At 33.6% G+C, this 23,454-nt stretch overlaps 5 protein-coding genes across 6 annotated transcripts; 4 read left to right on the plus strand and 1 right to left on the minus strand.

Moving 5' to 3' along the window:
• The first annotated feature begins 350 nt into the window (after nt 1–350).
• LOC143627053 (uncharacterized) lies at nt 351–692 on the plus strand. Its single transcript, XM_077096953.1, has one exon. It carries the CDS (start codon nt 351–353, stop codon nt 690–692), a length of 342 nt encoding a protein of 113 aa, XP_076953068.1.
• Nucleotides 693–8,446: 7,754 nt separating this feature from the next.
• Nucleotides 8,447–11,131, plus strand: LOC143627084 (protein HOTHEAD-like). Of its 2 annotated transcripts, none has more exons than XM_077096984.1 (5): nt 8,447–8,613; nt 9,006–9,647; nt 9,851–10,239; nt 10,358–10,893; nt 10,998–11,131. In XM_077096984.1, the coding sequence occupies exons 1-5, from the start codon at nt 8,517–8,519 to the stop codon at nt 11,047–11,049; spliced, it is 1,716 nt and encodes a 571-aa protein (XP_076953099.1). In that variant the 5' UTR covers nt 8,447–8,516; the 3' UTR covers nt 11,050–11,131. The 2 variants fall into 2 exon arrangements, with proteins under 2 accessions (XP_076953099.1, XP_076953100.1); XM_077096985.1 differs by lacking the exon at nt 8,447–8,613 and adding an exon at nt 8,740–8,766.
• A 3,285-nt stretch (nt 11,132–14,416) lies between these two features.
• LOC143627085 (peroxidase 66-like) lies at nt 14,417–15,740 on the plus strand. The gene is made up of 3 exons (XM_077096986.1): nt 14,417–14,791; nt 14,888–15,076; nt 15,152–15,740. Exons 1-3 carry the CDS (start codon nt 14,582–14,584, stop codon nt 15,698–15,700), a joined length of 948 nt encoding a protein of 315 aa, XP_076953101.1. The 5' UTR covers nt 14,417–14,581; the 3' UTR covers nt 15,701–15,740.
• A 1,554-nt stretch (nt 15,741–17,294) lies between these two features.
• On the plus strand, nt 17,295–18,417 carry LOC143627028 (peroxidase 66-like). Its single transcript, XM_077096932.1, has 3 exons — nt 17,295–17,389; nt 17,489–17,674; nt 17,751–18,417. The coding sequence occupies exons 1-3, from the start codon at nt 17,363–17,365 to the stop codon at nt 18,297–18,299; spliced, it is 762 nt and encodes a 253-aa protein (XP_076953047.1). The 5' UTR covers nt 17,295–17,362; the 3' UTR covers nt 18,300–18,417.
• LOC143627055 (uncharacterized) lies at nt 18,377–20,649 on the minus strand (the record flags this gene model as incomplete). The annotated part of the gene is made up of 4 exons (XM_077096954.1): nt 18,377–18,617; nt 18,695–18,884; nt 18,964–19,211; nt 20,554–20,649. Coding segments are annotated over 4 exons (681 nt in total), but the record flags the coding sequence as incomplete, so codon positions are not given.
• Nucleotides 20,650–23,454: the final 2,805 nt, after the last annotated feature.

Raw genomic sequence — 23,454 nt, forward strand, 5'->3', positions numbered from 1 at the left:
TCAGAGTTTGTGTTTTTCACTGAATCACGTAACGGCATTTAGAGTAATAAATGATATATGACATAGTAAATGACTTATAATCTCCAAATCACCCCAAACATAAATGAGATAGCTCTAAATATTGCTTAAAACATGATTCATAAAATAATTTTGTGTAAAGTGTAAACAAATAATTTAGTCACATAAACAAAGTGACAAAAGTCTTCTTCCCACGTAGCCTCAGCCCCTTAACTAATAACTATATATCAAGCCACAAAGTCTTCCCACAAATCCCACTACACATGTACACTCTCTCTCACATTAACATATATAAATACATATTATTAAACTTATATTCATTTATTTTAAACATGGTTGAACTCATGAAAGCTAGAACAATAATAGCTATATCAGATACTCTTTCATTTTGTTGTGCAACAGCCTTACTAGCCCTCATGCTCACTGGTGCTTTCAAAGATGATCAAAAGTACACTTATTCGCTTGCGGCTGGAGGCGGAGGAGAAAACATGCTGCCATTGATGAGTATACGGCCGTGTGACGAGATATATGTGGTGGGAGAAGGCGAAACACTTCACACGATAAGCGATAAGTGTGGCGACCCGTTTATTGTTGAAAGAAACCCGCATATCCATGACCCGGATGATGTTTTCCCGGGTCTTGTTATCAAGATCACCCCTTGTTCGGGTACATGATAATTTCATTGTCACGTTTTTTTAGTCATAAGAAGTATATAAAGATTTATGAATTTTATTGTTTGAATTTTTCATCTTGTATTTTTCACTAGTGTGTTTATATGAATAAATAAATAAATAAATAAATAAATAAATAAATAAAATAGAGAATCATGATTTAGAATGTATCAATTAGTAGTGTTAATGTTACAAGTTTATTACCTATGAAGCTTCAAATTTTATGATTGTGTTAAGTTTATAAACCAAAATGTATAGTTAGGCTGTATGTATGTAGTGAGCAGCATTTATGGGCGACTTCCGGCGACAAAGGGCGCAAACACCCCCCTCCCCCCGATTTGAGGGGCGATAGGGGGTGTATTTGTCGCTGCTTGTGTTTATATATATATATATATATATATATATTAATATTATATATGTTTGTGAGTGTGATATATATATATATATGGGAGGGATAATTTGAGAACCTCTTGAGTTGTTAGAACTTTGAGAACTCAATATGGACCACACATTTAATTAAATTAGTATGGAATATGTGTCTAAGAATAAATCTGATTAAAATATTAATCAGGAGAGAGAATAAGTATTTCTGATGATTACACAAGTTTAAATGTTAGTTACACATGTGTAATAAGTCGATTCGGTGTGTAAAAAATTACAATAATTTTTTGTACATTACTCACACTTACGTATTACACATGTGTAAAAAAAAATTCAAAAAAAAAGTTGTTAAGTTCTTTCGAGTTCTTAAAACTCAAAGCGGTTGTTAAAAGAAATCAATCATATATATATACACACACACATAGCTTTATTGGTTATGTGAGGATCATGAGGTAACTTGTGAACACCTTTTTACTTCTTATTACTTTACTTCCTTTGTTTGACCAGGTATTATTAGTAATTGATATCATATTCCTTTAATTTATATGTTTTCTCAGTTTGTGATTAGCTTATGTTACATAGATCTTGCATCTCGGGGGGGTGTTGGTGTATTTGAAAGCCAAGAAATGAAATCATCTTTTCAAACAAGTTCTGTGTTACTAAAACGATGGAAGACATTAAATCTTTGGCCTTTGGATAAAAACCGTTCCTCTTTGAATAACCTACTATGAAAAGATTGATGAGATTTTGTTTTCTAATATTGTATTTTGTTTGGCCTCTAACACCTTATAAATAGCTTGTTTTAACGTAATTTGTGGTTTAAAAAAAATGTATAAGTAACAAATACCCTAGGAGACTAGGCAAAAGTGTTTGGGCTTATTGCTTTATTTACCTCACTGTCATTTATTATGTTTTATTTTTCTTTTTGGTGAAAATATGAGTCATTAATATTTAATAGTTTATAATGGAATATTCCGAACAACTTAAAAGTCCTCATAAGTAAAATAAGGAGCCGAATGATATAAAAACTCATTTCCATGATCAAATTCAAAGCGGTCCAACCCTTATCTAAACTACTTTCATTGAACTTGTTTATTTTTGTTTCGAGTGATTATGTTTCATACTGAATATGAGAGTTATAATACACTAGATATGAATATTCAACATGTGTTGTATTTTTCATTGGCTCTGGGTCGGTTTAGACTATGTATAGTAAGGACACCATGAGTCGCTAGACTCATACCAGTATACCACATCACCTTTAAGTTGTAGCCGATATATCACTGATATATGTGATATATATCGGTGATATATTGGTTATCGGTACTGATAATATCGGCGATATTAATTGATATTGGACCGATATATCACCAATATTCTCGATCTTAGTGTTTTAAGTATATATTATCATTTTTTAGTGTTCAATGTTAGTGCTTTAAGTCTCAACAGTTCCTACTTGCAACAATTGTTTGTCTTTTGCAAGTTACAAAATGTTAATTTGTTAGTGGTAGGAGAATATACTGAATTATTAGTGTTAAGTTTGCTATGCATACGAATTTTACATGATGTTTAAGTTAGCAATATCACATTGATATCTCATCAGTCATTGGCCGATATCCGATATTTTTTCTGCATTAAATGCTTAGCCTTTAATATGAGCAACACTATTACACATGCCACTAAGGGGCACTGAAACTTATTTTGCCAAAGATTTTAAGTGGCGTGGGGATGTGAGAGATAGGGTCCATCGGGAATCAACTAATCACAATTTTTTTTATTTAACTTATTTTTTTATTTAACTAAAGTCTAATTGTTTACATGACAATAACATAACACTTTAGAAATAATGTGTATTTAAAACCACTACACATAAGATTAGTTAGTTTCTTTCCCGAACAAGTCTTTACCTCTACTAGAAGAGGCTTGGTATGTGATCTAGCCAAAATAGTGTAAAGTTTATAAATGTTTACTATTTATATAAATGTTTTAGTAAATTTTGTTATGCTCAAATCCAAACCCTATTTATATATGTTTTATAATATTGAATCAAGACTGGACCGAAAGGGGTTATGGGTCGGCACTAGATGCACCCACACCCAACAACTTAATTTGTCAACCTTACTCAAATCACTTATAATATGAAGACTCAATTTTTTATTCGAAGCATAATCACACTAATACCTGCTTTTAACTTTTATATATTTTCTCTCTTTTAGTCTTCTTCCAACTTTTATATATTTTCTCTCTTTTAGTCTTCTTAATCAATCTAAAACAAAATATTAAAATAAGTACAATCAAAATCTCTTTTTAGTAAGCTTATTTATGTATTTATTTAATTATTTATAAACAATGATAATAAACACAACAATAATCCGAACATGATAGTTTTCTGTATAAAGATACCAACTTTTAAACAAAAGCTTGATGCTTTCAAATGTTTACTAAATCCCTTTTCATCTAAGTCAAAACTTTGTGTTACATATTTATATATTTGGTTATATATATTAATAATCATAGTTGAATGAATCTATTCGACAATGGTTATTTTTATTTTTGATTTTCTATCTGATCCAAATTAAAAATGGATTTAATAAATTGATTTACGCTTGAACCAAACCATGTTTAAGCCCCCAAATAAAAACGGTTAACTAAAATATGATCCGTCAATTCCAAAACCCGAAACATTGGTAAACAAAATCCGATTAGCTATACAAACTTAAAAACAGTTATGTGCTCGATTTTAGCCTGAAACCGAATTGAATCATGCTCAACGCTAGGCGCTAGATGGAGTTAAATTTTGTTATTATTATTATTATTATTATTGTTATTTTAGGATATTTTTTATACCGAAAGCTTCTGAGTGAACGCAACGAATTAAAACATACCAAGCAAACTTTTATTATAATTTATATCATGTTAAAGTGTCAACTTGGCCAAAGATGGTTTTTTATTGAGCCAGTTGATAGCTTCAGCCCCATATCATTTTTCAAACTTGGTCCATGCTATGAGCCTACTATAATAGTTTTGGCCCAACTATTTGCAACTGTGATAATGTTTATATCATGGACTAGACATGTAAAAAATGTTATATCTAGAGGTGCACAAATGGGTATTACAAAAAACTCGGGTTTGGGTATAGAACCGTGTTTGGGTATTATCGGGTATTAGCAACACCCGGGTTGGGTTCGGGTCCGGGTATTGCCTCTAAAAATCATACCCTAAATATCGGGTTCGGGACGGGTATAAAACCGGGTATTTGAATACCCTATTTCCGGATATTGAAAACACCATATTTTCGGGTTTTTTTCAGGGTGTTTTTTGGGTACATATTAGAATTTTTTAGTGGGTTGCACTTTTTAGGGGCATTTGTCGGTTATTTTCCGGTTATTTTTCAGGTAATATTGGGTATAGATCGGGTATTTGAAAAACCTGATTTCGGGTATTGGAAAAACCCGGTTCTGGGTATGGAACCGGTTCAGGTTTTCGGGTATTACCGAATACAAATCAGGTCCAGTTCGGGTACAGGTTTTAGTATTAAAATTCATACCCTATCCGTACCCCTACGGGTAGGGTCCGGTACGGGTTCGAGTATTAAAAACCCGGGTATAAAAAAACCGGTTCCGATTTTTTTTTCCTGGTTCGGGTATTTTGTGCACCTCTAGTTATACTTATATCCCATACCGGTTCGGGTGAAAAACTGGTCTGGGTTGACCAAGGCAAGCTCAAAACCGGTTTGGAAGAAATTGGATCGGGTTTAAAACTAGTTTGGAGGTAGGAGTGTTCAGCCTGGTCAAACCGGTGTAGAGCAGGTTGAATCCGGTTTGGGACAAAAAAAAAACAGGCTTTTTTGGCACGTTTAACAAATCGGGACGGATTCAAAGTGGTTTAAGAGAACAAAATTATATTTTAGATTGTACTAGTTGAAACATAATAATCATTTACTAAAACATGCATGCATTTTGACACTTTTGAAGCATTTATTTCCTATTTTTTAACCAGAAAATCTAGAAGAGTGAATAAAATTTTTATATCAAGAAAAAATGATCATTCTAGCGGTCAAAAATAAAACCCGAAAGTTTGGTCATCTTCACAATATTTATTAGAGTACCACCCATTAATTATGTGTATTTCTATACTTTACATGTTAAAAAAATTATTTTTTTAAATAATTAAATAATAATAATAATTCTATATATTACATAAAAAACATAAAGCGGACAAAATGGGAAGAGTGTTGATTGCAATTTGGGTTTGTTGAACAATGGCTTGACTTTTACTAAAACGTAATGGAATAATCATAAATGATTTATCGGTCACATAAGTTACCACTTTGATAATTAATTATTAAGATCTTTGACATTTTTCTTATCATTAGTTTGAGCATTAACAACAAATGACACGAATACCCCATTTTTAGTTTATTATTATTACTTTTTGAAATGCTAGATATCATTTAAACGAAAGGACCACTTACAAGACACAAGTAATCCAAAAACAAAACATAAGTAAATATAAATAATATTAAACGACTAATACAAGGGAAACAACCAATTAAATTGGAAAATCCACAAAGTTGTATCTGCACTACATCTCCTATTCTAGACTCCTTATTTTGCTCCTTTGTTTAATCGACAAGAATGAAGCTTATTTAATGTCATTTATCATTGTTGACGTATAAAGGGAACATTGTTGAAAATGAATGAATTCTCGATAACCAAACCAGATCATCCAACTTGTTACCACCGGTATCAATTGAACCACTTGACACAACTCCATGTTCTTTAAAACTTTAGTAGGATAATCAGTTATATCTTTCACCGATTCAATGTTGGTACGTCTAGACAACTAGACCCCATTTTTGTGTAAGTAATATAAGACATGCTTGTAGCCATTGTTGTGATAATCGTTAGTCGCCGACGGTGTAAGAATCAACTATTAATCCAAATTGATCAGTGATTATTACAACCATTTTTGTAGGCAATCCAATATAGTTGTGGATTTTTCGTTTCCACTATAATAATAATAATAATAATAATAATAATAATAATAATAATTATTATTATTATTATTATTATTATTATTATTATTATTATGTGTAATTAGAGAAAATGAAGTTCATTTTAAACCCAATAATTTGTCGAGATTCGAGGGCTGTTTTACCTCTTAAACTAACTAAAATGTATGTACATTTTAATAAACTTTGGAGTTTTGTTTTACAAAAAGTTGTATTTATTGTATTTTGCTTAAATGCATGTGTGGATATAAACTACACACATGTATATATGTATATATGGACACTTTAATAAATTGTTTTAAATTTCGCCACAAATGTAACAATATCAAAGAAATAGTAAATAGAGTGAAACAGATTTTCTTTTTTCTTTTTTTTTTTTTTGTAAGCGTTATTCACACATGCTTAGGCGATTCTCATGATTCCCAGTTATACATTGGTTAATCGTTATGAAATGAACGACATCTTATATAATCGCAACTCTAATCAACATGGTTGGTGCACGAACCAAATTAGTGAAAAGTGGCAATAACTAATAGCTTTTAGCTACTATATCTAGACTAATAAGTAGACAAATGTCTTGCACGTCTTTCTACTTTCAGTAAAAGGTGATAAAATTATTTGATGATAGCTAGTTGAGTAACAAGTTAAAGTATGTGTAGTCTATTGCAATTGATTCGACAAGACTTTAGTACAAAACATAAAAAATAATTGCAATCGAACAATTTGAGCGCCTAGTCGGTTAAGAAACAAAGTTTGTCGTGTTATACGAGTTATGTACACCTATATTTGCCACCCTAATAAAATCACATTGAAAACTTTTATCTTGTTCAATTTAAAACATTTGTTTTTTAATGGTGTACAAAGTTTGAAAATAAATATGTAAGATGTGTAACCATAAGCTCCATTGACAAGGTGATTGACCTTGAGGCCTTGTTGCCTTGTCTTTTGTTTGATTGTTACATGTGAACATGAATCCTGCCTCTTGGCCAAAAAGTCACAAAATTTTGATTGTTTTTGAGTGGTTGTAAAGTTTTATGACGAGTTAAAGTTAATATGTGTAAATTTCCTCATAATTTGTTTATTGAACTACTAAAATGTATTAATTGTGTAATTTGATAAAAAAAAACACTGACTAGAATAATATATAGTTTACAATCATTATAAAAGAAATTGAGATAAAACTAAAATATCAAAACAAATTATTTTCATATGCATAACACTATAGCAGCCAAAATTAATAATAAAATGGTGGAAGATAAAGCTATACATATCTAACCTTGTACATGCGAATGTAGCCAATCTATATTCATTTTCACTTTGATTTATACAAGTCGTCTTAAATGTAAACATCAAAACATAAAATACTCAAAAAGTTTTGAGTGTTACATTGATTTATAGATAATATAGATGTATTCCAGTGTGACCACTTTTTATGATCATTAATAATACTTATGATGAGTATTTATATAAACAAAATCCTTGATTTCTTATCATTATCATATAATCAAAAAGGCTTTGTTTTTATTTTTAAGGCATGGCTCTATTTTAAAATAATAATGAATTCATATATTGGAGTTATTATTTGATATAATACTTAATTATACGCCCAATCATGATTTACAAATATGTCAAGAGAACAACATAATATATGTTTTTATGATGTATTATACATGCTTTTAAATGAAACTAGCATAGGGATGAAAGTGAAACTTGAAGTCAATGAGAAACCCCGAAGTTTGACATAATGTGACGGGTAATATCTGACCTATTAAGGTTTGGGATTATATTTTAAAATTTTTGTGGGTTTTAGATTTGTTATATAACCGATTACCCGACTCGATTACCTGATAATATGACTCATTAACCCAACTAGATACCCGATTTACCTGACATAACTTTTTTAATATCACATATTATTCTTAATATTTTAAATATATTATTTGTCTAAAATTGTTTATAACAATTATTTGAAACATTTTATTTTCATGATAATCATTGTTTGTAATCGATAATAAATTATATTTTGTCAAAACCATATAGAAATCCGAAACCTAGAGGATAATTACCTGATTAAAACCCGACAAGTTTAGGACGGACTTTAATAATCGAGTATGAGTTTGAGAATACTTAAACCCGATCCATTTTCATCCCTAAACTCATATTAATCAATAATGATTAGAATTTATGTCATTACAAAAAATAAAACTAAGTATCTTAATAATGTAAATGATAGACGTTGATTAGTTGGCAATAAATTCAAATATATATATAAAAATATATAAACGGATGGGAAAATTTGCACAAGATAAGAAGAGGAAGGTTATATATGTCGTCACTAGCTCGTCACTAAATTTAAGCTATATATTGTTTGCAATTACTTATAAACCCAACGCTAGTTGTTCATCCACTTCACTACATTCTTGTTCTCACTCATGGATTACAACAGCTTCACACGGCGGTCGCCCTTCGTTTTCCGGTTTATGTTTTCGCTCATAATATTATTCGCTTCCTCTTCCACCTCTGAAAAACGTACGTAATATTTTGTTTGTAGTTGTACACACAACTTATTATTATCTGTTTACTTTCTGTTTCAATATAAACATTGAAAAGAAAAAAAAAGTTTCTCTTGCCGTTAAAAACTTATTTTTTTATTATTTGCTTCACCTTCGACCTCCGAAAAACGTGCGTAATATTTTGTTTGTACACAACTTATTATTTGTTTGCTTTTTGTTTCAATATAAACACCGTTAAAAACTTAATTTTTTTTTATTTGCTTCACCTTCGGCCTCCGAAAATTGTAAGTAATATTTTGTTTGTACACACAAGTTATTGTCTGTATTCTTTTGTTTCGATATAAACACCGAAAAAAGAAAAAGTTTCTTTCACCATTTGAAAAAATAAAATTTCTTTATTATTTTCAGCTCCGTATATGACATTCGCTAAAGACGCGAACGAAGCGTTGACGGAGTCATCCTACGACTACATAGTAATCGGCGGTGGAACATCCGGGTGCACATTGGCGGCGACACTTTCACAATCCGCAAAAGTTCTAGTCCTCGAAAGAGGTGATTTACCGTACGGAATCCCGTCAGTCAACACCATTAACGGTTTCCTAGACACACTAGCAAACCTGGGTCCCACCTCAGCTTCCCAGACCTTTGTGTCCACTGATGGGGTGGTCAACCAAAGGGCCCGCGTTCTGGGTGGTGGGTCCGCCCTGAACGCAGGCTTTTTCACCAGGGCCAGTGCTGATTTTGTCAGCAGAGCCGGGTGGGACCCGCAGTTGGTGAAGGAGTCATACGAGTGGGTTGAAAAGAAAGTGGCGTTTGAGCCGAAGGTGTTGGCGTGGCAGGCGGCGGTTAGAGACGGGTTGTTGGAAGCCGAAGTGTTGCCGGATAACGGGTTTACGTATGAGCATATATACGGGACGAAAGTAGGCGGTAGCATTTTCGACCGTGACGGCAAGCGGCACACGGCTGCCGATTTGTTAGAGTATGCTGATCCAAGCAACATTGTTGTGTACTTGAATGCAACTGTGCACCAAATATTATTCAAATCACATGGTAACTACATTGAATGCAACTGTAATGGGCTAAAACTTGTTTAGGAACAAACTTTTTATTTTAAAATTTTTTTTTTATTATTTTTAAATTTTTTTTTTTATGAAATGGTTCAAAACATATCGGGTCGGGTTACGCGAATTTCGAAAAAAATGACACGTTTTAATAACTTTAAAGTTCGTGTTTTATTTATTTGTACGGTGTAGAGCTACGGGCCCACGGAGTATTGTACGTGGACTCGAAAGGGAAAATGCACACGGCTTTTTTAAACGAAGGGTCAACGATGAACGAAGTTATATTATCAGCGGGCACGCTTGGGAGCCCGCAGTTGCTAATGTTGAGTGGAATTGGGCCTTCAGGACATCTAACGGCCCATGGAATAAAGGTGTTGTTGGACCAACCCATGGTTGGACAGGGGTTATCTGATAACCCGATGAATCTAGTACTCGTTCCTTCACGCCAGCCCGTAGAGATTTCGCTCATTGAGGTTGTGGGTATTACCCGGTTCGGGAGCTTCATCGAAGCCGCTAGTACCCATATTAATTTGCCGTTGCTACAAAAAGCGGCTTCCAAATTTGGACTTATTTCTAACCAGGTATATATTATTTAGAATTTTATAAAGTTTATTTCAGAATTAATAATATGTTAAAAGTAAGAAGAACCACATAATTCATTTTTAAATGTGAATATTTTATTTTGGTATATTATTTCAGACCACAAGTCTTGACAAGTTCAAATCCATTATCGGTCATCGCTTCGACTTGGATCTATCAGGACTTAACGCCGGATTAATACTCGAAAAGGTGATGGGCCCACTCTCTTTTGGCAGTCTCGAGCTCGTTACAGAAAAACCAGATGATAATCCTAAAGTCACATTTAACTACTTCCAAGACCCTCGAGACCTTCAATCGTGCGTTGAAGGCTTGGAAACCATTATAAAGGTGTTAGAATCGAAACCACTATCAAAATTTCGTGATCCTTTGTTATCGGTTCAAGAATTGTTCGCTTTAGTGGCCGCGTTGCCTTTAAACTTGAGGCCTAGACATGTAAACGCCCCGTTTGACTTAGCGCAATATTGCAAAGACACTGTGATGACAATATGGCATTATCATGGTGGTTGTCAAGTTGATAGAGTTATTGATCGCAACTATAAAGTTATCGGTGTATCCGCGCTACGTGTTATTGATAGTTCAACTCTTTTAAATTCCCCTGGAACAAACCCTCAAGCTACTATGATGATGCTTGGAAGGTATATATATTCATATTGTTCAATAAATATTTACAAAAATAATAGATTAAAATTAAAATATCAACTAACAAAGTTTTTTTTGTTATATATTATGACCATTACAGATATATGGGGATAAAAATGCTAGAAGAAAGATCTGCTCATCAAAGGAAGTAGCTAAATGTGCATGGGGAAAACATAACTTATGTTTTTTATATACAATTTATATATTATTATCATCATATATTATAAGCATAGATGCTTAATTACATGTTTTTTACTTTTTGATCTCATTTTGATTTTTTTTTCTTAATTTCACAAGTTATTACTATTACATGTTTTTATGAAGTACCTATGTAATGTCAAATGGTTTCTTTGAGATAGAAAAAAATAAGAGAGTTGGTTGAAAAGATTGCAAATTAATATGAAAAACATTTATGTATTATCAACATCATATGCTACATTAAGAAAAACTTTCTAGAACTAGTTCTATTGTTGTTTATTACAATTTACAAGGTGTTGACAATTTTCTGTTTACTATTTCCAAACATGATTGTAATTGTGTACATGATCTAAAAATAGTCATGCATTTATATTATCACCGAACTAGAACACATAGACTTGATAATAATGATCCACAAAAATAGAATAATATTAATGACTATAACATCAAACTAACCATTTGGTTACAGGTTGGTTTATGGGGTTTTCTCGGAGGAATAAATATGATTGAGTGAGTCAGTGATCCGTCACTAATCCAAATGGTTGTTCAAAAAAATAATAAATAAAGCTAACCGTATTCAAGTTCAAAAAATTTGTTCGGATGATTTAATAATAGAGTTCCCTTCAACTAAAGGTGTACAAAACCGGTTTGACTCAAATTGGTTCGGTTTTTAGAATTGGGTTTAGGAGAAGAATTGTCGAACTTGTCCAACTTGATTCGATTCGGTTTAGAACCGGCTTTTCCTCATACCGGTCCAGTTTTAAAACCGTTTGGTAGTTCATAAGGGGAACCGGACTCAAAACCGACGGGCCGGGTTGGTTTGGGACCCGCTTTGAGTGAACCGGTTATTTTTGTACATCTTTTAATGCGAGCATATGAATGTATGGGTTTTCTTACATCTTTTTGGTTTTCTTCTCTCTTAAAGATGGGCCACTTTGATGTGGCAGAATATGACACTTGGGCCAAAGTTTATTATATTGTTCATGGGCCACGTTTAAATTAAGCCCGCTTTGCATGAGATTCTCCCATAAGTAGACGTGCACAAATCAAGTATTAAAAAACCCGGTTCGGGTATGATCGGGTATTGGACAATCGGGTATTAGCAATACCCGGGTCGGGTTCAGGTCCGGGTATTGCCTTTAAACACCATACCCTATGTATCGGGTTCGGGTCAGGTGTAGAACCGAGTATTCTAAACCCGGGTATTTGAATACCCTATTTCCGGGTATTGAAAAAAACCATATTTTTGGGTTTTTTCCGGGTATTTTTTGGGTATAATTGGAATTTTTTAGGGGTTGCACTTTTTAGGGGTATTTTTTAGGTATTTTCCAGTTATTTTTCGATTATATATCGGGTATCTGAAAAACCCGGTTTCGGGTATTGGAAAAACCCGGTTCTAGGTATGAAACCGGTTCGGATTTTCAGGTATTACCGGGTACAAATCGGGTCCGGTTCGGGTACGGGTTTTAGTACTAAAATGCATACCCTATCCGTACCCTACGGGTAGGGTCGGGTACGAGTTCGGGTATTAAAACCGGGTATAAAAAAACCGGTTTTTTTCCGGGTATGGTTCCGGGTTCGGGGTTTTTTTTCACCTCAACCCATAAGTAACACATGTTTAAAACTCATTTGATTTGGTTATGGTTTTTTTTTCCGGGTATGGTTCCGGGTTCGGGTTTTTACCATAAGTAACACATGTTTAAAAATCATTTGATCTGATAGTACACGTAACACGTGTCAACTTATGGTTGGTTAGAATGTGAGACGTATCGCATAAACTATATAGTGTAGTATAGAATATGAGATCAAACAATAAACTCCAAATATCATAGTTGTAGTTGTCATGAATTTCCAGAAAAATAAAACCAAGTTACGGAAATGAAAATGAAGTAGTATATTTTATATTAAGGCCTTAAAAGCTCAAACCATGAACTCAAACACGAACCAAAAGTTAGTCACGGTTTAGTTTTAATTTACAACGATTCAGTTTTGAACTACTTTCGATTTCTGACGGACACAAACTGTTACTAACAATTTAGCTCATGGCTTGACTAAAAAACGTTAAAACCAGACCGTGGACACACCTAATTCTGTTGATTGTTTCACTCTTCTCAAAGAAGTGTAGATTGTTGTGTCATTTGTGTGTATTTCCTTACTTTCTATTATGAAAAATAATGTTTATATCTATTTTGATATACGAATAGTCATAAACATTGATTGTTATTGTCTGTAAAGATAATTATACTATCTAATATATGGAATTCAAATTAAATTATAAATAAACTATTAATAAATGTTTATTCATCGATTTAATATTTGGAAAAACTCATAATTATATAATGGTATAACATTTTCAAGGATTTCATTGTCCCGTGTAAACGCCTTCACTCTTTTAGAGAAACGATCGGGTTGTCTTTTTTAAGAGCTCGCACATTTCCTTGGTTTCTACGCTAAAGCTGCTAGAAGCGTAAGAAACAAAAAATTTGAATTTCGATCAAGTTTGTTCTATAGACTTGGGGGGTTTTGGTTATAGCCTTTTGAATCCGGTTGCTTGCGTCTGGTTAAGAGTCTCCCCATTCCTACATTACATATTAATTTAGATGAATACCGGAACACCCGACAATTCTTATTGCATGTTCCGAATCACATGGACCGTCCGTGTAATTTACTCAAGGGTTTATTATAAATAATTGCATGTTACACACTTACATCCAAATTTCAATACAAAGCAATCTCTTCTAACCTCATTTCTTATTCCTTAGTCATAAAAAAAAGAACAATGAAGTACAAAAGTACAATACTCCATCTTTTACCAACTGTCCTAATTTGACCATCTAACTGATTGCCACATCCTAACCAACTCTATCTCCACAAACTTCAACTAAAAAAAAACCCGGTCTCACTGCAAACCGATTTGAACCGGTTTGACAAGAAAACCGGTTTCACCCAAACCGACCCAGCCCGCCGATTTTGAGATCGGTTCCTCTTCTGAACTACCAAAATGGTTTTAAAACCGGACTGGTGTGAGAAAAAACCAGTTAAAAGTTAAAACCGGTTAAACCAATTCTAGACCGAACCAAATCAAGTTGGATCAGTTCTGCCTTTCTTACTCTTAAACCGGTTTCTAAACCGAACCGAATCAAGTTGGATCAGTTCGACCTTTCTTGCTCCTAAACCGGTTTGAGTCAAACCGGTTTGGGCCATGGTTTGACCAAACTGGTTCGTTTAAAAACCGGTTCGGTGTGAAATAAAAAACCGGTTTTGTACACCTCTAACTGCAACTCAATTTTCAAAATTTATTCTTAGCAAATCTCCTTCTATTATCCTTTTTTATGTCTTTGTTTAGAAGCCCAACAAAGATGTAAAACATACAGTTTGAGTAGCTTCAAAGTACATTACAATCTTCAACTACATGTACTATAAATACTCCAACCATTTCCATGGAACTCATCATCCTCTGCCTTCAACCGCTTCTTCGAAAAACAAATGGCTATCAGTATCACCTCATTAACCGCGCTTATTCTCATACTAACAGTAATTCCATTTTCACAAGCAGCACTTACTGCTGATTACTATCATCAAACATGCCCACAAGCAGAGAATATTATCTATCAAACGGTTCGTAACGCCTCTATTTACGACCCTAAAGTCCCGGCCCGACTTCTTAGGATGTTCTTCCATGATTGTTTCATTAGGGTATGCACTATGCAGTATGCTTCAACATAACTTATTATTAACATTTTTACTAATACTTAAACATGAATTTATAATCTAAATGTGTGTTGTATTTAGGGATGTGACGCGTCCTTGTTGCTTGACTCAACACCAGGAAACAAAGCAGAAAAAGACGGACCACCAAACATCTCGGTTCGATCATTTTATGTAATTGAGGAGGCCAAAGCAAAGATCGAAAAGGCATGCCCACACACGGTTTCTTGTGCTGATGCACTGGCAATAGCTGCAAGAGATGTAGTAGCAATGGTACACATTTTCATTTATCATCTACTCGCACAAATCGTTTTCAAATAATAAGCATAATGCTTTCGTTTTTTCCAGTCTCAAGGTCCATGGTGGCATGTGCTTAAAGGAAGGAAAGACGGGCACGTGTCAAAAGCTAACGAAACAATAAACCTGCCATCACCATTCTCCAACACCACAACACTTATTCAAAGTTTCGCTAAACGAGGATTAAATGTCAAAGATTTGGTCACACTTTCAGGTGGACACACATTAGGATTCTCACACTGTTCTTCGTTTAGCGCCCGCATACATAACTCAACTGATCCCACCATTAATAGTGAGTTTGCTATGACCCTAAAAAAGAAGTGCCCCATACAAAACAAGGATCACAATGCGGGAGCGTTTTTGGATTCGACTTCATCAAAGTTCGATAACGATTATTATAAAAACATTATTATGGGTAAAGGCGTGTTTGGGTCAGACCAAGCGTTGTATGGAGATTACAGGACTAAAGGGATTGTGGATTCGTATGCGAAAGATGAGAAACTGTTCTTTAAAGAATTTGCAGCTTCGATGGTCAAACTTGGAAATGTTGGTGTCATTGAAGACGGTGAAGTCAGAGTGAAGTGTAATGTCGTGAATTAATGCGCGAGGGGGAGAAGGCGAAGTATGGAAGAGGAAGAGAAAGATTGAACCCTTTTTTTACAATTTTTATACAAAAGCTTATTGGCTTTATTGTATTTTACGTAGTGAATAAAGCATGCATATTGCCTTGTTTGTTTATATATTTGATATGATAATGTCTGCAAGTAAAACATATGCACATAGAAGACAGTTTAATAATAATAATAATAAAATAAATAATTAAAAACAAATGCTTGGCAAATGAAAAGCAAACAGACAATACTAATCAAAATAGGAAATAGAAATAGTGATATCAAGAGCCACCAGATTTACGGATGTTAGAAGTTAGAACAACATCGTAGCGACAAAAACGTGTGTTGTTCTTCGTCTCAGATATCGAATTGATAGCCTAGCCAACAGTTACCCTACAATGACAACTTATTTGAAGCACGCATGATTATTATCAACATGCTACAAAGTGTTCACTCGAGATACATGCATCAAGCAATTGAATACATGAATACATGGCAACAAAGTGTTCACGAGTCTAACTGACTTGCTACCTGGAACTAGTTGGTTCGCTCGAGATACATGCATCAGGTATTGGAATACATGAGGTCAACTCAATCAAGAAGTTCAACTTATATTGTTCGTTTGATCACCGGTTACTAGTGATCATATATGTAACAATGCATGCATTTTACATATTGTTGGTCACCGTTCGAAAAAAAACACGTTGTTGGATATAAGATCTTTTTTGTTTGCTACTTTGCTTCATGTATTTTGATATCCTAACCAATGTCATTCGCATTTATTAAGTTGTGTGCATTATGATGCTCAAATTTCTTAAATTTTGGTGCTTAAGGTTTGAAATGACCAAAACCGTTAAATGACTCATTTTGACCCAAACCAAATTCAACATTTTTAATCAGCCCCTCATGAGTTCATATCTTTAACCGTAACACATATTAATTCAAGTTTTAACCTTAAATTAACTAGCTTGATAAATCATTACATATTTCTACGCTATTCTTTAAACTAAAACAAATCCCAGATATTTGACATTATTAATTTTAACCCTTACTCAACCCATATATTTATTTGTGTTATGTCGAACTCACTTAAAATCGTGTCGTGTTCGGGCCGTGTTTCACGTCGTGCCGAACCATGAACGCCCATAACTGCCATGTGATTACCAGGGTCTATGTTCAAATACCCTATGCAGATCGGGCACCCTTCTAGTTGATTATGATTTAACACCCTATGGTTCTTATCATAAATGATTGCATGTTTAAAAACTTCTGATGCAACATCCAAATCTCAATACAAAGCCATCTCTTCTAAGTTCTAACCTCAGTTCTTGTTCCTTTGTCCTAAAAAAAGAACCACGAAGTACAAAAGTACAATACTCCATCTTTTACCAACTGTCCTAATTTGACCATCTAACTGATTGCCACATCCTAACCAACTCTATCTCCACACCTGCAACTTTATTGTCAACCTCTATTCTTAACAAGTTTACTATTATCCTTTCCTCTTTCTTTATTTGTTTAGAAGACCAACAAAGCTGTTAAAACATACACTTGAGTACCTTAAAAGTACATACAATCTGAGAATATTATCTATCAAACGGTTCGTAACGCCTCTATTTACGACCCTAAAGTCCCGGCCCGGCTTCTTAGGATGTTCTTCCATGACTGTTTCATTAGGGTATGCAGTATGCTTCCAAATAACTAATTATTATTTTATTAACCTTTTTTTTCTACCCTTTCATCATGAATTAATGATCTAAATGCATGTTATATTAAGGGATGTGACGCATCATTGTTGCTTGATTCAACCCCGGGAAACAAAGCAGAAAAAGGACCACCAAACATCTCGGTCCGATCATTTTATGTAATCGAGGAGGCCAAAGCAAAGATCGAAAAAGCATGCCCACGCACGGTTTCTTGTGCTGATGCGTTAGCAATAGCTGCAAGAGATGTAGTTGCAATGGTACACATTTTCATTTATCATTCAGTCGCAAAAATCGTTTTCAAATAATAAGCATAACGCTTTCATTTTTGTCCAGTCTCAAGGTCCATGGTGGCCTGTGCTCAAAGGAAGGAAAGACGGGCTCGTGTCAAAAGCTAACGAAACTATAAACCTGCCATCACCATTCTCCAACACCACAACACTTATTCAAAGTTTTGCTAAACGAGGACTTAATGTCAAAGATTTGGTCACACTTTCAGGCGGGCACACATTAGGGTTCTCACACTGTTCTTCGTTTAGCGCCCACATACACAACTCAACTGATCCCACCATTAATAGTGAGTTTTCTATGACCCTAAAAAAGAAATGCCCCATACAAACCAAGGATCGCAATGCGGGAGAGTTTTTGGATTCGACGTCATCAAAGTTCGATAACGATTATTATAAAAACATTATTATGGGTAAGGGCGTGTTTGGGTCAGACCAAGCGTTGTATGGAGATTACAGGACTAAAGGGATTGTGGATTCATATGCGAAAGACGAGAAACTGTTCTTCAAAGAATTTGCAGCTTCGATGGTCAAACTTGGGAATGTTGGTGTCACTGAAGACGGCGAAATCAGAGTGAAGTGTAATGTCGTGAATTAACACGTGAGACGAAGAGAAAGATTGAACTTTTTTACAATTTTTATATTGTATATAATAAAATGAATAAAACAGAGCTATTGTCCTATTGAAGTAACGTTTATTCGATATAGAATATAGCAATCATTATATCAAGAATCATGATATACAAACTAGCAATGTTAAAGACATAACTCATATTTTAAACCACAAATATAATAATGCAAAAGCTACATCTGACCTTAAGATATACTTGACACCTTTCGTAACATTGCGTGATTCATGTAACATACATTTGGCACCATGAATATGAAAAAGAGCCATTCCTTGAGTAGGAGTCACCTAAAAGTCAACGTATTACTGACATAAACATATGCAAATTGTACATGGCATAAAAAGAAATTAGAAGGAAAATGTACCTCGGCTACAAGGCTATTTCTTGAACCATAAAACACGGTTTCACCTCCAACTAAAGGTTCAATGGAGTCATCCGAACCGTTCACATCACCACCGTTGAGATATATCAGCATAGTGTAATGGGTGTGTTTTCCTTCTCCAAGATTGACACTTTCATCAATATGTCGGCCGAAACGTTGACCAACCTTATACCTGAATATAAATCATTAAATCAACTTATATTCATTTGAAATACTGATATAGTATATGCGAGTTTGAACTTTGAACAAACCTGTAAAGTCTAATATTTGGGTTTAGGCCAACGGGAACCTTGCCCCGAATGGTAAGATGAGATAATAGCTTGCTAAGTCCAGTTTCCCATAATGTATCAGCAAGAACAGGATCGTTTACAGCAATACGATCATTGCCTCTATAAGCTTCACCTTTCGCTGGACCAAGACTCCCTTGGTGAACAAACCCTATCGATTCTGCAGCTTTGATGAATGCCTTTGATTCAGCAGCTGTTAAAAAGTTTTGCACCTGAAAATCTTAAACAAAAGAACCACCACTAAGAAAATAAAAGAGTAAGCGTGAGTGTCTAGAAGCCATTTTAGTTTTCTGGTTATTCAAATAAATCCTTAATAGAATCATAGAATTGAAGGAGATCTTCTGCAACTCAGCACAACCAAAAACCTTAATCTGACATACTTTAAGTTCAAAACTTGAATATTCACTCGTTGGTTTAAAAAAGTGTGCTTGAGGCGCGCGCTAAGGTCTAAGGCCCATTGCTTTTGACTACCTAAGGTGCACGCGGTCCAAAAAGTTCTGCACCTGAGAATCTTAAACAAAAGAAGAACCACTAAGTAGGAGTGCAAACGAGCCAGCCAGCTCACGAGCTACTCAAAATCCAATCGACAAAAAACTCGAAACAAGCCAAGCCTTAACGAGCTCGAGCCTCAAATAAAGCTCATTTAGTTATCGAGCCAAAGCTCAAGCCCTGTATGGGAAGATCATTTAGTCTCGTCAAGCCTTAACGAGCCTAACACATTTTCTATGTTTTAACTCTTTTGGACTTTTACGTATTAATTTCACACACAACAGGCGAGCTTTGGCTCGTTTAAGGTACTGCACACGAGCTCAATCCGAGCTTAGGCTTGTTTTAGGTACAGCACACGAGCTACATCTGAGCTAAGGCTTGTTTAAAGTTTCCTCAAAATATAATATAAAAATAATTAAAAATGTATGTAAATTAGTTAATAAGTAATAAACTAGCTGAGCTACCACTAAGAAGATAACTAGCAAATGTCTAGACGTAATTTTGATTCTCTGGTTAACAGAGTCACATATTTCAGAGATCTCAGCATTTAACTATACTCAAGACAACTAAAAACCCTAATCTGACTATGGCTGTCCAAAGTGCATGAAAAATGTTCATTCGATTTCGGCTCCGTTCGATTTAAAAACAAGCCAAGCACGAGCAAATCAGTTTGGTTCGATTCGTTTTGCTCGAATTAGTTTTTAATAATTAGTTTTATATATAAATTTTATGTATATATAAAAAAAGTTTACTATTTTTTTTAAGTTTTAAAATTTCCCTCTTTTGTGTTGACTTCATAGTTCAAATTTAAACCGCGCTCGTTTTATATATGTTTTCTTTTTAACTTTAAGTGACATTATAGAGTCGAAAGTATTGAGTTAATGATATTTTGTTTTTTTAGAAATTTAATATTGAAAGCTTCTTTAAATTCAATCCGCTCCACGCTATTAAGTTCAGAACTTGAATATTAGCTCAAATTGACAACTTTTCAATAATTCATTATATAAACTTAATTATTATTATTAATTAGGTAAAGAAACAGCTGAATTAGAACAGACAACGTACAGTAAAAAGATCGAGATCTTTAAGGCGAGTGATACGGATATCTGATTTTGGTTTAATCACCGGCCAATTGGATTCATCTGCTTTGATTTCTTCACTATTTTATTACCGTCTTTCTTTCGATCACCCATTCTCTTCATGAATTTGACCTCTGTGTATTTGGTTCTGTGAATTTGTAAAACCTAATGCCCCAAACCCGGTTCATGTTTTCGGGTAATCGGGTCGTTGACGAACTTGTTTTCAGGCCCAAAGGTCTAGTAGTGACCCAAGAGTATTATTATTTTTGGGCTGAACACGTCCAGGTCCACCTTATTAATCTTAATATATAGGACTTCGGACAGTAGGAACTGTCTGGTCGGGTCCGGAACCGGTTCTATGTATGGTTGGGTATTTGACCGGGTTTGCTAGGTTTCGGGTAGGGTTCGGTTGGGTTTTGACCAGGTATAGGTGGAACTGGTTCCGTCGGGTCTGATTTTTCTAAGGAACCAAAACCCAGTCCGTACCTGCATGTCAGGTAGTGTTCGTACCGGTCAAGTTTGGAATCGACTTTCTTGCCCACCTACCATAATATATATTATTGATGGAAAGTAAAATATATTATTGGAAATAATTGGATTGAGCAACATAAACAACACCGATAACTTTATGATGACACACTATGACCCTTTCAGTGTTATTAAAAATGAAAATTACACAAAATGCAATGAAACCTCTACTTCTACAAACATTAACGTGTTTTTCTACTCCAACTGTAAATCTAATAACACTTAAAACACATACATAATAAATTTCAACTCAAACTCAACAAATATTTCTATAAACGTTATTAATATTACATCTCTTTCTTTTAATTTATCTCTTCACATAAGTTTATCTTCAACCATCTCGTTCGAATCATTTAAGCACTTTTACTTGGGTACTATTGGGATTAACCCTAGATATATATGGTTGTTTTACCAATGGTATGGTTTCGTATTAGTTTATACGTTTGAAGTAACTAAACCTAGGCACGTAAATGTATCTGACATTCTGTATAATGTTTCATAAGAAGTTTGGTTATGCTTGTTTATTTATTAATGAACAAATGAACATGAACACATTTTTCATGCCGTTTAGTTAAACGAATAAACATGAACACGTGTCTTGTTCATTTATGTTTGTTCGTTTAAGATCACTTTCATTGGCTTACGTTTATATATTTATATATTCATTTAAACTTTCTAGACACACTACATTTTAATCTAGTTTGGTTAATTTTTTAGGATCGAAAAAAATATAGAATGATGTTCTCTCAATATTGTTCGTTCAACTATATTTAGATATGTCTACCACTTAAAGACTCAAGTCCAAACCACTATAAAAAATGTGAAGTCTTGTCCAACTCATTGACATCATTAGGCTAATACCAATATTAAAATGATTTACAAAAACACACCCATGGCCTTCGGTTACTTGGTTTAACACCTCTGTCATATGTGTGTTTCATTGCGCTGGACCCGACAGTGAACCGGGTGGGTTACTGAACTGAATAAAAAAATTAGATGGCACGGGGCAATAGATAACTATTTAAATATTAGTTTTTATCCCTTGTATTACGGGACTGTTTTACATTACTTTTTTTTTAATATTTATATACTTTTTTGGATTTTATTTTATTTATTATAATAAAATTTAGAATATCCTTAGAGTTTGATGATAAAAAAGTTTCACAAATAACTAAGATGTTATAACCCGATTTAAAAGTTATATGAGTTTGGAAAGACCCAAGACCTGCTTTTTTTTACTATAAAAGTGTTTCTTAATTATAAATAATATTTAAAAAAAAATCATATAATACTTTTTAGTATATCCTCTTTTATAGGATTTTCACATCAATAATTTGATGAAAATAATATTTAATTTAATGAGATGTTATAATCCGTTTAAGGAATATCTGGGTTTGGTAAGACCTATACCCGTGAATTCGGGTCAAATGCATAAGAAGCTTCCATTTAAAAATCAAGCAAATCTGATGACTCCAAAAAAAGGGGGAGCGACCACATCGCGACACGTAGGATTTTTAAGTTTTCGTTTATATATATTACTAGTTTTTATCCCCCGTATTACGGGGGTTGTTTTATATTGTTTGTTCAAATATTTTTTTATTTTTTTAATTTATATTTTTTTATTGTATGAAAGTTCATAATATACTTATGGTTTGATGATAAATTGTTTCACAAATAAATGAGATGTTATAACCCGATTTAAAAGCTATATGGTTTTGATGAGACCCAAGACCCGTTTATTTTTTTTACTATGAAATTGGTTTTTTAATAATAAATAATATTTATGAAAGTTAATAATATACTTTTGGTTTGATGAGACCTAAGACCCGTTTATTTTTTTTACTATCAAATTGGTTTTTTAATTTAAATAATATATATATATATATATATATATATATATATCTTTTTTTAAATAAATAAGATATTATTTTTTTATTATATTCTATTTTATAGGATTTTACATAAATAATTTGGTGAGAATATTTTTTAATTTAATAAGATGTTATAACCCGTTTAAGGAATATCTGAGTTTGGTAAGACCCATACCCATGAATTCGGGTCAAATGCATGAGAAGCCTCCATTTAAAAATCAAGCAAATCTGGTGACTCCAAAAAAAGGGGGAGCGACTACATCGCGACACGTAGGATTTTTATGTCTTCGTTTATATATATTATAGATAGATAGATATAGAGAGTCAAATTATTCTACAAAGGGTAATAAAAATGAGAAGGGTGAGAAGCCATAAATAAATGACATGTGTCAAGTGGGGACCAAAGAAAAAAGGGTATAAAGGTAATTATACACATTTTCTCTCTCCACATGTTAATACCCCTATTATTTTAGAACGTTTATAACTTT

Source organism: Bidens hawaiensis, unplaced genomic scaffold (assembly GCF_021521415.1).
Source record: "Bidens hawaiensis isolate Kalapana, Puna unplaced genomic scaffold, B.hawaiensis_p1.1 tig00004595_1, whole genome shotgun sequence".
Classification (NCBI taxonomy): domain Eukaryota; kingdom Viridiplantae; phylum Streptophyta; class Magnoliopsida; order Asterales; family Asteraceae; genus Bidens; species Bidens hawaiensis.

What these genes read in the sequence shown, in the direction of transcription:
- LOC143627053 (XM_077096953.1), top strand. Translation starts at nt 351, where the DNA reads ATGGTTGAACTCATGAAAGCTAGAACAATAATAGCTATATCAGATACT.
- LOC143627084 (XM_077096984.1), top strand. Translation starts at nt 8,517, where the DNA reads ATGGATTACAACAGCTTCACACGGCGGTCGCCCTTCGTTTTCCGGTTT. An exon ending in CTCTTCCACCTCTGAAAAAC is followed by an intron (nt 8,614 to 9,005) that starts GTACGTAATATT and finishes TATTATTTTCAG; the next exon opens with CTCCGTATATGACATTCGCT. An exon ending in ACTATGATGATGCTTGGAAG is followed by an intron (nt 10,894 to 10,997) that starts GTATATATATTC and finishes TGACCATTACAG; the next exon opens with ATATATGGGGATAAAAATGC.
- LOC143627085 (XM_077096986.1), top strand. Translation starts at nt 14,582, where the DNA reads ATGGCTATCAGTATCACCTCATTAACCGCGCTTATTCTCATACTAACA. An exon ending in TCCATGATTGTTTCATTAGG is followed by an intron (nt 14,792 to 14,887) that starts GTATGCACTATG and finishes TGTTGTATTTAG; the next exon opens with GGATGTGACGCGTCCTTGTT. An exon ending in CAAGAGATGTAGTAGCAATG is followed by an intron (nt 15,077 to 15,151) that starts GTACACATTTTC and finishes CGTTTTTTCCAG; the next exon opens with TCTCAAGGTCCATGGTGGCA.
- LOC143627028 (XM_077096932.1), top strand. Translation starts at nt 17,363, where the DNA reads ATGTTCTTCCATGACTGTTTCATTAGG. An exon ending in TCCATGACTGTTTCATTAGG is followed by an intron (nt 17,390 to 17,488) that starts GTATGCAGTATG and finishes TGTTATATTAAG; the next exon opens with GGATGTGACGCATCATTGTT. An exon ending in CAAGAGATGTAGTTGCAATG is followed by an intron (nt 17,675 to 17,750) that starts GTACACATTTTC and finishes ATTTTTGTCCAG; the next exon opens with TCTCAAGGTCCATGGTGGCC.